The 14963-nt window shown below is 36.3% G+C and overlaps 1 protein-coding gene across 1 annotated transcript; it reads right to left on the bottom strand.

Annotated features, from left to right (window-relative positions):
• Positions 1–1983: 1983 nt before the first annotated feature.
• Positions 1984–4325, bottom strand: LOC110679295. The gene is made up of 2 exons (XM_021853610.1): positions 2980–4325; positions 1984–2920 (listed from the first exon to the last, which is right to left on the bottom strand). Exons 1-2 carry the CDS (start codon positions 4320–4322, stop codon positions 2482–2484), a joined length of 1782 nt encoding a protein of 593 aa, XP_021709302.1. The 5' UTR covers positions 4323–4325; the 3' UTR covers positions 1984–2481.
• Between the last annotated feature and the right edge of the window lie 10638 nt (positions 4326–14963).

Here is a 14963-nt window from a genome sequence, read left to right as displayed (position 1 = left end):
ACTTTTCGTGAGGAATGTTCTCCGACTGTACTACTGGGCGTTGCATGCTAGTCCGTTGTCTAGTGTGGTGCTTCCTTCAAAGGGCAAAACGCCCACTGGAAGCATTAACGTGTAGGTGTCTTTTTTAAAAAAAAATTGCAGAATCCAACAAAAATAGTTCGGTTGAAATCCCCGGGGGCGTGATATTGACCCTCCCTTGTAAGCAGATAACACCGAATCAACAATTTCACAATTTGGCCACCTTCTGGATACTGGGTTCGCCGTAGAGTTGGGCGAGCTCGTGGTTCATCCTTCGCCGCCACACACCGTTTTCCTGCACACCGCCGAAGATCGCCCTAAGCACCCAACGTTCGAAGACTCCAAGTGCTTGCAGGTCCTTCTCGAGCATCGTCCACGTTTCATGCCCGTAGAGGACCACCGGCCTTATGAGCGTTTTGTACATGGTACATTTGGTGCGGGCGTGAATCTTTTTTGACCACAGCTTCTTGTGGAGGCCATAGAAGGCCAGACATCCACTGATGATGCGCCTCCGTCAGCAAGGATCCAAGGTCCCCGTCTATCGTTACACTGCTACCTAGACGAGCCTTGTCGCGCTCGGCCCCATCAGCTAGAATGTACTTTATCTTGGTCGCATTCACCACCAGTCCAACTTTTGCTGCCTCGCATTTCAGGCGGGTGTACAGGTCTGCCACGTTTTCAAATGTTCGACCGATAATGTCCATATCATCCGCAGATCAAATAAATTGACTGGATCTCGTAAAATTCGTACCTGTTAAGCCTGGTTCTACGCATAACACCTTCTAGCGCAATATTGAATAACAGGCACAAAAGACCATCACCTTGTCGAAGTCCCCGGCGGGATCCAAACGAGCTGGAGTGTTCGCCTGAAACCTTCACACAATTTTGCACACCTTCCATCGTCGCTCTTATCAGTCTCGTGAGCTTCCCGGGAAAGCTGTTCCCCTCCATGATTTTCCGTAGCTCTTCGCGATCGATACTATCGTATGCCGCCTTGTAATCGATTAAAAAATGATGCGTTGGGACCTGATATTCACGACATTTTTCGAGGATTTGCCGTACAGTAAAGATCTGGTCCGTTGTCGATCGGCCGTCAACGAAGCCGGCTTGAACTCGTTTACTACAGGTGACAGATGACGGAAGATGATCTGGGATAATAATTTGTAGGCCGCATTTAGAATAGTGTTCGCTCGGAAGTTCTCACAATCTAACTTGTCGCTTTTCTTGTAAATGGAACATATTACCCCTTCCTTCCACTTCTCATGTAGCTGTTCTGTTTCCCGTTCGAGCTGCGCGTAAAAAGCGTCTTTATCATCATCAGTGCTTCCGGAGTGAGGGCTGTGCACGTTTATTATGCTGAAGTTGAAGAACCAGCCTTTGAGCCTCAACTTGCAAATTCTCTCATTAATCGGCCACCACTCGATCACGCGCCTCTGCATATCACCCATCACTAAGAACACAAGAAAACACACAGGGAGTCTCAAAATTCTACCAAAAATTAATCAGATATTAGGTGCTGGTCTCAAAAATGCTAGGAATTATGTAGTTCCTAGTTTGATTGCTGCAATCTCACGATGTCTTGATTGATTCATTGATCTGACATTCCCTTTTATGTGCATAATTTTATGCTGAATTTTACATGGATTGTTTTTTATGTGTAGCATCACCTGACAGCTGACAGCAAATGAAGTACGTACTAATTATGTACATGTTCCAAAGGTTTTCTATTTATACCAAAAGTGAAGTAAACTCTAAGGATTTTTTATTTATTTATTTATTTATTGTCACCGTCTCGAATTGTTACATTCCACAGACTGTTTCTTAAGCTAAAAATCCTTAAGCCTATTCTTAAAGACATACTTAGACACATTAAAATCAAACAACGCACTCGCACAATTGAACAAACGAAATCATCTAGACAACGGATTGTTGAATCCGTAAGAAGTCCTGTGACGCCTTATTTTGTTTTTTTGGATTTTGTTTTTGAGTAGATTCTACATGTTGTAAAGTTAAGCGATTGTTATTTATACAACCCAATAGCATTGCACAGCATTAATTGAAGCCAATATGTTGAATGTTCACTGTGTTATATTTATTTCTTTTCAACAGTTTATTGTCTATTCCACTACGGGAAAGTTTTGCCCCACCTTACTGTACAGGTATTCAACTAACAAGCACGCAATTTGTTTTATCATTGTCAATATTTAGTCATTACAATACTTTTCACATTTTCAGGAAGCTTATTCCGTTCTAGCAAATTCTGTAGGCTTTTATAGCCATATGGTTGGTGTGCTTCTTAGAAGGTTCTTGCAACAGTTCCTTCCGTATTTCCTTCCATGCATAAGTAGTCTACTGACACGTCAACGTGTCTTTCAATGTGATAACAAAATACAATTGTTTAGAGTTTAAAGTTTTAGAATTGTTGGTTAAGCTATGAAAAAGGAGTGTTGGTGCAGTTTTCTTCTATTTATTTTTGAGAAAATGATCTGCCTTGGATATATTTAATTCAATAAGAAAAATAATGCAGCTGAAACCACACAATACCCCGTGGATCATGAATGCTCCCAGAAGATTCTGCAATTTCAGTTCTTTGTGTTGTACAGAATTATCCACGATAGTTTGTCGATGTTGTCTTGTCCAGTACTCGTGAAGTCCCACAGCACGTATCCTCAACACCATATCATCGAAGAGTGCAGCCAGAAATGAATCGATAGGATAATGTATTGCAGACTCGAAACTTTCAATGACGTATCGACTGATGTGGATCTTTGGTTTGAATAGTCGTTGGTTATTGAAATAGTCTATGATAGACCTCGGCAACGGAAACGCTGCCATTAATTTGTTTTCTGCAATATCAGCTAAAATATTCTGAAGCGATGCGTTGTCCTCAACTATCACCGACCTACAAAATATCACAATATTTAATTATAACATTATCGATATGACCCATTTGAGTAGTACCTCATCAAGATACGTGGATTTCGAACAAAAAATCTTTGAGCAATGTTGTACATGTAATATTGAACTCCTGCTTCAAACGTATCCTCCAATGTAAGAATGGGCTTAAATTCAACTCCACGTCTCAAGTGCCCGAACAGTATAGCTTGGTAAGCAGTTCTGTAAACCAAGGTCGCCCACAACCAACCTGTCAGTAAATATCTTCCGAAAACTTCCGTCGGTGGATTGTTCATTACTCCTCCCAGAAGTATGGACCATACGTCAGTGAATGAGGTTTTGCACTTTTCGAGATTTATTACACAGAGATATCTATCTATATCGATTGAAAAAAGTATCGATACTGCAATACACGTCACAATGATGAAGATCCAACCATTGGTTGTTACTGGCCTAGCTAACTGTTTCAATGGAGTGTATGGAATTCCTGGTGGCACACCAAAAATGATTTGATCATAAAAGTTTCCTACTCCCCCTTTCAGCAGCGTGTTTCTAGTGAGTGTTCGAGCTATTGATCCAATTGCAAAATCTACTCTACCTCTTTGTAACATCGCCATTAAACCAGTGCTGCCATTTTTGTGTAGATTTCCCCACTTGGTTCCGTTCGGAGGATGGACAAACCGTATTTTAAAATTGAAATGCTCTCCCAGGACTCTTATCATTTCAACCTCTATACCAGAGTACTGTAAATCATGACCGTTTTGCTCAATTATAGTGAATGGTGCCATCAATACTACTCCTACATCCATTACACAGCCTTGAAAATCCGTTTTTGATCGTTCAGCTGATACTTTTTTTACATGCGATTCAGAATCCTGAAGTGTTTGAGATGTCGTGGTATGCATGTTACTATTTTCGCAGTTATTGGTCTTGTGCCGGAAAAGTGTTGAAATGTTAACCACAGCACCCTCACTATCAAACGAAACAACAGTTATTCTGTCAATCTTGGTTGTCCTTAATTTGCTTATGATTATTGGCAATATCTCCATTTGGTTAAATACGTTCACGGTTAAAATAAGAAAACTTATCTCTTTTAGAACGTCGGTTAATATCGATTCCAGCGAATTTGAATTTGCTATCATGACTGCTGCATCTGCTTTACCATAGTTTCCGGTATAAATTTCAACTGGACCATTATAGTCAAAGACAATGTTAGACATTAAAAGGTCAGATACATCGTTGTTGAATTTAAGGAAATGAATTGTCCTGTAGGCAGCGTCCGAAAGTAATTCACTAATTGTTCTACTGACCAAACTAAAGTTACGCACATTGTTATCCAAACCCAATCGAGTACTGAGACTATATGGAACTATCATTGCAATCACAACTGCTACATTCCAGACCTTCATCGTTCGAAGTCAATCACTGTATTGATTGTAAGATTTATTGGGGCACGTGCTTGTTAACCTTTGCAGTGTTTTTTCTGCAATGTACTCGTTTTTGCTGTTTAGATGGTGAGCGATGTCTCATTACGATAAAAAGGTTGACCTTATTTTAATTAATAGAGAGTTAGATAACACTTTCATAGGGTAATTTTGACTGCAGTAGATGAATGACCTTCGAACTAAAGTCAATTAAAACAACCAAGAAGAGATATTTGATACTTTTTAGGGATTTTGATGGATCTACAAGATGTTACATTTGTAGATACGATAATCTATGTACCGCAATCCAGAGGTAAATTGATCACAAGGGTAAATTTTATCAGTTCGGTGTCAAATAGCATTTTTTTTACAAGGATGCTTAATGTTTCATTGGCATCACATATAGTCCTTGTTTTCTAGTTAATAGATGTCTTGATTTTGAAGTGTTGCATTTTTCATTAAGGTCAGTTTTAAAGTTATTGGGTAGTGAACTTGCTTCGATCGAAGCGCGAGCATTTTTATTGTAGAATGAAGATCAATACGATATCATCGCTAAAAATTCATACTATGTAGTGCTTTAGTTTTTTTTTTTTTTTTTTTTAGTTTTTATTTTTGACACTTTACACTGAAAGTGCATTCGTGTCGTTTCGTACAACTTACAAAAAACATTCATTTTTTCTTCGATCTAGTGATCACTGTCCATTCTACATCAGATTTCTGGGTAACCAGGGCACATGATCGTTTTGCAACATTTTCTTCTCTCGTTCCATTGCTTGACTCGGTTGACAACCGCCGCTTCGCAGAATCATTCTCCGCTGCCGTTTCGTTTCCGAATTCATCGTCGTTGTCGTTGGTATTCTTCTCTCTGTCATCGTTGTCGTCGTCGTCGTCGCTTGGATCTTTTGGTGTATCAACTGCGTCGCACTGTTTGCCGTTGTTCTTTTGCTCTTTGGCCGAGCTAGATGATGTTTTTTGTCGTTGCTGTTGTTCTTGTTTTTTGGTACAACGACCCGTCGGACGATCGCTGTTGTTAGAGTAGCTAACGTATGTACCCTCGTTGTTCACAACTATGTGCGATGGTATCGGCTTGTCCATTCTCATTCGAACAATTCTTACTCCGTTCGGTATACCTGAGAAGTAATTCTTCCATAGTTCATTTTGTATGGAAATAACTTTCCCGTACTGCTGTAGGTGTTCGATGATGGTATTGTTGCTCATTTGAGGAGGCAGATCGTGGATCCTCACGGTAGTTGTGGGTCCATCAACGTACACCGGGATGTAATAATTGATTCCTTCATGTATGAAGAAGTAGCGGAGGTGATGTAGCTTTTGTAGCCGCGGGGCTATGCCTGCGTCATTCATCTCGATGAATACACAGTTTTTGACGTTATGTAGTTGAATGTTCCTTACGTCGGCCATGTCAAGCTTAATGACATCCTTAAGGAACTCTTCAACTTGTTCTAGTATTGGCCGTTTGGGGAGGACACTGAAGTCCACGACCAATGTATTTTTCCTGTACGACGACATCTTGCATGAATGCAAAAATGTTTCGCTACAGGAATCACTGTACACTTGATGAGCTTTGTAAAAGTACGTCTGTCGCGAGCGAAGAGCGGTTGCCAACTGACTATGTAGTGCTGTAGTGACTATTGTGTCGAAAGATACCGTGAAAAGTGCAGTGCTAACGATTGGATATGATTTCCATAGATAAAATTGAAACATATTTCCTAAAATCAATCCAATGCCTTTAAAGTGATCATCTTTTGCACTACATTGCTGTAAGTGATATATCATCCAAATTATCTAAAAAAAAAGTATCTCTTTGTAAATAAAAGATTTTTTTTAAACAAATATTCTAGAACATGTTTTCAGTGATTATTAAAACCTTTTTTTTATTTCTTTATTAGTATCATTCCAGTTGATTTAACCTGCTTATAAGAGAGGAAAAAATGCCTTTTAATTTACTTAACCACATTTATCTATTTATTTATTCATTTGATGTCAAGCATTTTGTAGACCATTCTAAATTACATTATGTTCTTAATATCTATGTGTTTGTAAATTATAAATTTGTTGGGTATACTCGATTCATAATACACTCCTCAGTTACTATTGTTTTGTATATCAAAAAGTTTTTTTTAGTTTTGTTCGAGACATGTTAACAACAATCATTTCACAATGCTGATTATATATAGTCATCATCTGATTCAACGGACTAAATTTAGCGTAGTTCGTGCGATGATGACCTACTGTGAACAAGTAACGATTACGCAAATGACGAGTTGGAGTATAAAAATTCAATTTTTAAAAAAATCATGGCAATAGATTGCAACAATTTTTGTATAAAATTGATACTTATTTTATTTGAAATTTCTTCCAATGTTTCAACATTGGATATGTTCCTCATTGGTACTATACCAGGGAGGAAGCTTCAGAATCATTTGATGTTGAATCCTCTGCCGAGCTTTCTTCCTGGTATTACAACAGCTAGTCCAAATTGATACAGCATACAACATGGCTGACCTGAAAATTTGTTTGAAGATCACAAGCTTGTTCTTAAGACAAAGTTTTGATTTTCTAGTCATAAGTGGATAGAGACAAAATATATATTGCATTTTGCTTCAATGTCCTTAATTCGATTTTCGAAAGTTAAATTTATATCTAGCATGAGACCTAGATACTTAACTTCATCTGACCACTACCCCTTTCGTAGTAACAACATGTCTACTTGAAAGTTTCAAATAAAGTGCTTCTGGTTTATCTGCGAATATCAGTTGAGTTTTGGAGAGGAGGAATTAGGAGAAATTTTCCATTTTTGTAAGCATGAAGAAAAAATATCCCAACTTTTTTTCAATCTACTATAAATAGCACGCATGATTCGTAACACATGTAAGTCAGTCAATTCTAACAATGTACACTCCCGTGCATAAGTTTGGGTTCACCCCCTAAAAAACATGCAGAAGTATTCAGTCCATATCTCTGTGATTACACGTCCAATTGAAACTCTCTAAGCCGCATTCGAAAGGCAAAGAGTTATTCTTACTTCGTATGTATTTTTCCAAAAACATTCTTTGTACTTTGTATACTAAATTTTTAATTAAAATTGTGACATTTTTCAGAAAACACACTGAAAAAACATTGCTAATTTCTTCAGCATTGGATCGACCAAAATTTTAAAACAAGGTGTCATTAGAATCGTAATCTTATATTCATTGAATAACACATATAAAATTTTGGCGGAAAAATCTGAAAAGTATTCAAAATCAATGAAACAGTCAGTCAAGTCATCGTGCAAAAGTTTGGGTTCACCCCTCAGTATGGTGTATCGTGCAAAAGTTTGGGTTCACCTGAACTTACTTAAATCTGTGAAATCTCAAACCAATCATGTACGTGCCATTATTTGCGCTCAAATAAGCTTTAAAGTTTCAAAATCGGTTGAAAAATGGCAGAGATATTGACAAAAATCATGTGCGTTCGGCTCAGCTGAACCCAAACTTTTGCACGATTTGCATCATACTGAGGGGTGAACCCAAACTTTTGCACGATGACTTGACTGACTGTTTCATTGATTTTGAATACTTTTCAGATTTTTCGGCAAAAAATTTATAAGTGCTATTCAAAGAATATAAGATTACGATTCTAATGACACTTTGATTTTAAATTTTGGTCGACCCAATGCTGAGGAAATTAGATATATTTTTTAAGTGTGTTTTTTGAAAAATGTAACAACTTTAACTTAAAATTTAGTATAAAAAATTCAGAAAACGTTTTTGAAAAAATACATACGAAGTAAGAATAACTCTTTGCCTTTCGAATGCGGCTTAAAGAGTTTCAATTGGACGTATAATCACAGAGATATGGACAGAACACTTTTGTATGTTTTTGAGGGGGTGAACCCAAACTTTTGCACGGGAGTGTATGTATGACATTGATTTTTTTTTTCAATTTTACAATCAAGCCTTCATGCCATACACAGTATAACAGCCTTCAGATTTGTTGGAACGAATCAAATTTGTTACACGTAAAAATTGGTGAGTGATCGAATGTCCATGTCGGAATCCGATCTGTTCATAGTCAAAAACAAAAATTCGTTGATGTGGACCATCATTCTGTTCAAAATATTTACTGATGGAGGAAAGAAAAATGGTTGGGCGGCTTAAAGATTCTACAGGATTTTTGTCTGGTTTCAAAATTGGTAAAATCTTGGCATTTGTCCATTTGTTAGGAAAATATGCCAACTGAAAACATTTTTTGAATACATCGAATAAGAATGATAAGCTACTTTCTTGAAGTTTCTTTATAAGGATGGGCTTTCATATTTCTTATTTTTTTAATAATAGTTCTCACTTTTTCCAAATCAGTCTCCCAGGAGTATCAGGGTATTGAATTGAGAAATATCCTGAAGAGCACTAATCAATTTTATTTTTACCATTGGGATTACAGCAATAGTTGAAATTTTAAGCTTTCATTCCATACAAAAATATTGGAAATCGGTTAAGCTGTTCAAAAGTTATTTTTTTTTTAAACATTACAAATCTAATGCGCTGAGACCTACAGTGTGTGCCGATAAAAAATGACTGATTTTTTATTTTCAAAAAAATATATCTCAAAAACTAAAACACATACATCGCTGAAAAAACAGTATACGTATTCCTGAACTTTCAAGAAAAAATGAGAACAGCGATAGCCCCTTTGGTCCCGAGGCCTTCAAAACACGAAAAAACGGAAACTATGATATGAGGTTTCTCGCTATAGTGTTCTACAACATAAAATAACGTAACTACTGAAGAAATTTTTGTCAATAACAAGTCATGTACCTAGATTGATTCAGAAGATTTTGCTGCAAGTTAAATTGTTTGTTTGTTTTTTTAATTTTTTAATTTTATTATCATCAAAAATTCTGGGGGGGGCCTGGATGGTTCTAGAGGGGGCCAGGCCCCCCTGGCCCCCCCCTGTTCCTACGCCAATGTATATATATATATATATATATATATATATATATATATATATATATATATATATATATATATATATACATTGGCGTAGGAACAGGGGGGGGCCAGGGGGGCCTGGCCCCCTCTAGAACCATCCAGGCCCCCCCCAGAATTTTTGATGATAATAAAATTAAAAAATTAAAAAAACAAACAAACAATTTAACTTGCAGCAAAATCTTCTGAATCAATCTAGGTACATGACTTGTTATTGACAAAAATTTCTTCAGTAGTTACGTTATTTTATGTTGTAGAACACTATAGCGAGAAAACCTCGCTTGTCTTATACAGCATAAGCGTGATAGTTCTGACTTTGGTGAATCACGCGACAACCGAAAGCTTATCCGTCCGGCTGTCGATCGATTGGTTACTGTTAGAACTAGCTTCATGTTGTATGCGGTAAGCACAATTTTTCTGACATATCCATTACCAAAAATATCGTGGTATGAAAAAGTGGAAGTTTGATCCCAAAAATTAGTTTTTTTTTCTGAACAATCCAATTAGTTCTGTTTCAGCATAGAGCAGCACTGCAGTCTGATTTCTCATGTTTTTGGAGGATACCCTGCTTGAGGTGTGTGGTGATGATGATTACCCTTATGAGAATCCACTAAAGAAATCCATTTAACTTCAACTCGTATGATGTCCGAAAAAAAATAATTGAAAAAATAGACAAAGTTACTATAGGAATTTCTCAGACAATACATAGCGAGAATTCTTGTCGAAAAATAAGAATTTTTCAAGGAATTTCGGCATGGCCAAGTTTTCTTCAAATGAATGGTAGAAATTTAATATGGCGTGAAAAAAAATGTAACAAAATCGACCATAGTGACCTTAGCTCTCTTTGATTTTGATTCAATTTTTTAAGTAGTTTTGCACGAATAAATTTATTGCTTGAACAATATTTTTTCAAGAAAGATTATTAATTCCAAAATTATTTGATTAATATTCAACAAATTTGTGTGTGTGTGTGTGTGTGTGTATACAATCCACCTCCCACTGACCGGCAGTGCTTTTATGGAAGAAAATTGTATGCATGTATTTATTGATACCCTTCGATATCTTTATATCTGCAGACAATTTTAGCCCAGGAGATGAAAGGTGATAGCTCTACTGAAATTCCAACGACCCATTTCAAGAATGGCAGTAAATACACACACATTCTGAGGTCATTTTCATATACAGTAAGCCCCGCATAAAAACACCCATATATCAAATGGATATCTGAAATGTTTTTATACTTCCCGAATCGAAAATTAAATTTTCGACCCTGGCACGTATTTAGTTTCATAGGGTAATAGGTGAGTAAATAATAATAAAGAATGAATTTACCAGGATGTAACGCTGTTTCTCCTGTCGCAGCACTGTGCTTACCGCAAAATACTACACACTTTCACTACACTACACACGTAACATGATCGATTCTGACCGCATCACCTGCCCCGGCAGGAGCAAGCGTCACGGTCAAAGGATCACACACTACTAAATAAGCCCGCGAATCACGCCACTCTTCTCCCCCCAACTGCACTGCGCGCTTAACACGTTAAATCCTGCTTGACCGCTTCACCCGCCCCCGCAGGAGCAAGCGTCACGGTCAAAGGATCACAGACTACTAAATAAGCCCGCGAATCACGCCACTCTTCTTCCCCCCAACTGCACTGCGCGCTTAACACGTTTAATCCTGCTTGACCGCTTCACCCGCCCCCGCAGGAGCAAGCGTCACGGTCAAAGGATCACACACTACTCATTAATATTCAACAAATTTGTAGCACAATTTTTCAAAAAGCTTTTCGATATGCATTACAAAATTTTAGTTTAATCAAATACCTCAAGGAACATTTAAGGGGGGCTTCAGAACTTTTGCAAATCTTTTCGAAATGAGTCAAATAATATTGTTGGACTTGTTCATACTTTCAAAGCGAATTCATCCTGGTGGACATCCACTCCTATGTCAACTTTTTATTATCAAATTGGTTTCGGAAAATGTTCCCAGATTTACCTTAAAAATGTTACTTTATCTTTCAAAAAGTTTTCGCTCGCAATTCCTCCAAAAAATCATTAATTCTGTTAAATCTAATTCAGAGGTATTTCGCTGAAAGTTCTATTGGAAATTCTTCTTTGAATTGCTTTAAATAGTTTTCCCAAAAATTTTATTACAAATTCTTCCGCAAATTTCATCAAAAGTCGTTAAGAAATATTTCTAAAATATTTCACAAATTGCGTCAAAAAGTTTTCTATGTTTTCTTTTTTAAAAATTTTGGTTCAAATCCCCGGATCATTCAAGAATTGTAAAAAAAATGTTTTCAAAATGTCTCTTACCCTCGAATCTTTAGAGGAAATTTGTTGAAAACCCCCAGGAAAATTTTGCTTTCGAAATAAACATAGCGGTAGAGGAGTCTGTAGCAAAGTAACTGGGAAGGAGAAAATTTATTAAGATATTCATCAAGAAATTTTTATTGATTTTCCTTAAAACACTTCGTTAGAAATTGGTTCTTGGTTTGAATTTTTGTGCGATACGAAAGCGTTATTTCTAGAGGCTTTCTGGCAGAATTCTGGAAAACCAGAAATCAAGGAAGGATAGCTTTTAAGGATAAAAAAGATTCTGATGGACCTTGAGAAATTTGTTTTATTTGTTAATTCATTAGAGAATATTTTACTATCCTGTTATTTACCTGTAGAGAAGATATTATAAATTATCTTTCATTGTACCATTGCCCACCTATTGTTCGACTTGCTACAACATTTTAATGTTTCTTCTTCCTTCGCAAACCGCTTTGAGGAACCTCGTACAAATCTTTCCATGCTCTAAAAAGCATCGTTTTAAAGAATCTAAATCTAATTATACAAATTGTGAAAAATTACAGAATTCTTATGCGTATGGTTTCTAATTTCTGAAAATCCATCAGGAATTCCTCAACAAAATTTCAAAGTAATGCAGAAGTTTTCACTAAGATTCTACCCTCTCTTTCCCATGGTAGTACAGGTGCCACCGATTTTCAACGAACGGTAGCTAAACCGAATTGGTACGAGTAGCTCAATAATGATTGGAATAAATTTATTCGCTCATTTGTCTTATCAAACATCGAAATAAGTGACCTTAGGGTCAAACTATTGGAAAACAATCAACTAACTATTGAAAAACAATAAATAAAAGCTATTTATTTGTAAAAACTTTTTGTTTTTGTGAAACGCCATTTTGATAGTTAAATTGTCAAACAAAGCTGTGGGAAAGAAAGAGTCAAATTAGAATCTTACATTTTCACGTTAAACTTCTACAGTACTACAAAATAGTCGATAATAAAACCTTCAAAAAAGTTTGTTTGGAATTTCTAGAGGTAGGAAAAAATGGGTTCTACATCAATATGTTCACCATAGTATCATCAATCTTTAGAGTTCATAATAAATATTATATAAGACTCTAGTTGCAAATACTTTCAGTAAAAATTTCATACGTTTTAACATGGATCATTTTCTATTTAATCCTACAAGAACCACTTAAGCTTTTTTGTGAGGTATATTGTTAACATGTTTCAGAAATTCTTAAATTTTACGACAGGAATCTAGTGATATTTTCCGAAGTATGTTTAAGCTGCAATTATTCAATAACTTATCAACAAGGTTATTTCAAACCTTTCGTTACTTTAGAAATCTGATATGGAGTGATTCATAGAGGAATTTATAAAGCAATCCCTAAAAAATATTAAGTTTTTCCAGGAGTAGTTTTAGACCCAAAAAATGGAGAGTGTTTAAATTTTTATACACTGATAGGCAAAATAAAGTGGATGTGGCGCTCTGCACCACACACGAGCCCGCCGCTTTCGGTTAGACAGCTCGAGCTTCAGGAGCGCCACATCCAAGGAACGGTGACGCACGGAGGTGTGATGTGATGAAATGTGATGGTCTGGGGGTGTTTTTCATGGGGTGGAGTAGGAAGCCTCATGAAAATCGACGGAATAATGACGGCAGATTCCTACATTAACATATTGCGGGAAAATCTGGAGGTTTCGCTGATCCAGACGGGCCTTGAAGAGAAATTCATTATTCTCGAGAACAACGACCCGAAGCATACTGGAAAGAAGACCAAGTATTTCTTCCGGTCTTGTCGGATTAAACCGCTGGAATAGCCTCCACAAAGCCCAGACCTCAACCCCATCGAGAATTTGTGGGCGATTCTCGATGCCAGGGTTGAAAAAACTGGTGTTACCAACAAAAATAATTGTTTTGAAGCCTTGCAGCGCGCCTGGGAAGAACTAGATCCACAACACCTACAAAACCTGGTGAAAAGCATGCCGAAGAGCCTTCAGCAAGTTCTTAAGGCCAAAGGAGGACACATTAACTATTAAATTGCTTTTTATTTTTCTGAAATAATCTTTTCTGGGGCCAAGAAGGAAGTGGGCACTTTATTTTGTCACTACTTTTTTTTCAATACAAATTGATTTTCTTTTTCTTCGAGTAAAATTCTTTTTATTATCAAAATTTCGTAAGTGCAACTTTAAAAGAACATCAAAAATAAACTATCACAAAAGATTTAGGTGTGTTAACTTTAATTTGAACCAAATCAATGAGAGAAATTCGAAAACTGGTAAGGTGGGCACTTTATTTTGCCTATCAGTGTATGTCTTTTTTATGAAAGATTCCTGAGATTTATATTCGCAAAAAAATGAGTTATTTCTAGAACCTAAAAAAATACTTGATGGAACTTCTGGAGATTTTTTTTAATATTAAGAATGAATTGCAAGTGTTTAGTGAATCTGGTGAAAAAAAAATGTTCAATTAAAATCCCAAAAGAATCGTTAGTGCAGTTTTATGAAAAAAGCTCTGGAAAATGCTAAGATGAATCTTTGGTAATTTTTCAGAAGAATCTACAAGAAACAATAATATAATTCTCTAATAATTCTCTGTACAAATTACTCAGGAATCTTTGATTATTTTCACGGGAGAGATGTTGCATCTTGATTTTAGATAAATCAAAAAAATAATTCTGTGAAAAAAAAAACAGATTTCTTGGGGAGAGCTTCTCTGAGCAATCATGAATAAAATTTCCCAATTGAATTCTTTTAAATTGCTCAGGAAATTTTTGTGGAATATTGCTAGGAATCCTTAAAGTAACACCTGGAAGAGCCAATTAATATTTTTGCAGGATGTCTGGATAATTTTGCTACGATTTCTTCAAACAATTCTATAGAGAAACCTTAGAAAGAAATTCAAAAGCAAAGTTGGAAAAACTGTTGGTGAACTCTCTGAAGAATTCGTGGAATGAATACTTGCTTGTTGATTGTGAAGTCATTTTTGGTGAGAATCCTATATATTTTTGTTCTATATTTTGGAGAAATCCTTAGAAATCCTAAACAAATTATTTATGAACACAGGGGGATACTTTAAACTAACAATTGGAATTCATATGTAATGTGTACCTAGAGGACCTTCGAGGAGAAAGTATTAAAAGAATTTGTAATGCGGAATTCTTCAAACGATTTTTTAAGCAGTTCGATAGAGATTCTTCGAGAAATTTTCTGATGAGATCAAAAAGTCTGAGAATGGTTCTCTTGGGGAATCCCAGGACGAACTCAATGAAAACTAGTAAAGGAGTTCTTGAAAAAAGCACTGAAAAGTGCGAACATAATTCATGAATAAATTC

The sequence above is a fragment of the Aedes aegypti genome, chromosome 3, assembly GCF_002204515.2.
Source record: "Aedes aegypti strain LVP_AGWG chromosome 3, AaegL5.0 Primary Assembly, whole genome shotgun sequence".
Classification (NCBI taxonomy): domain Eukaryota; kingdom Metazoa; phylum Arthropoda; class Insecta; order Diptera; family Culicidae; genus Aedes; species Aedes aegypti.
The sequence above is the reverse complement of the archived record's forward strand: the minus strand, read 5'-3'. Positions and strand labels throughout refer to the sequence as shown.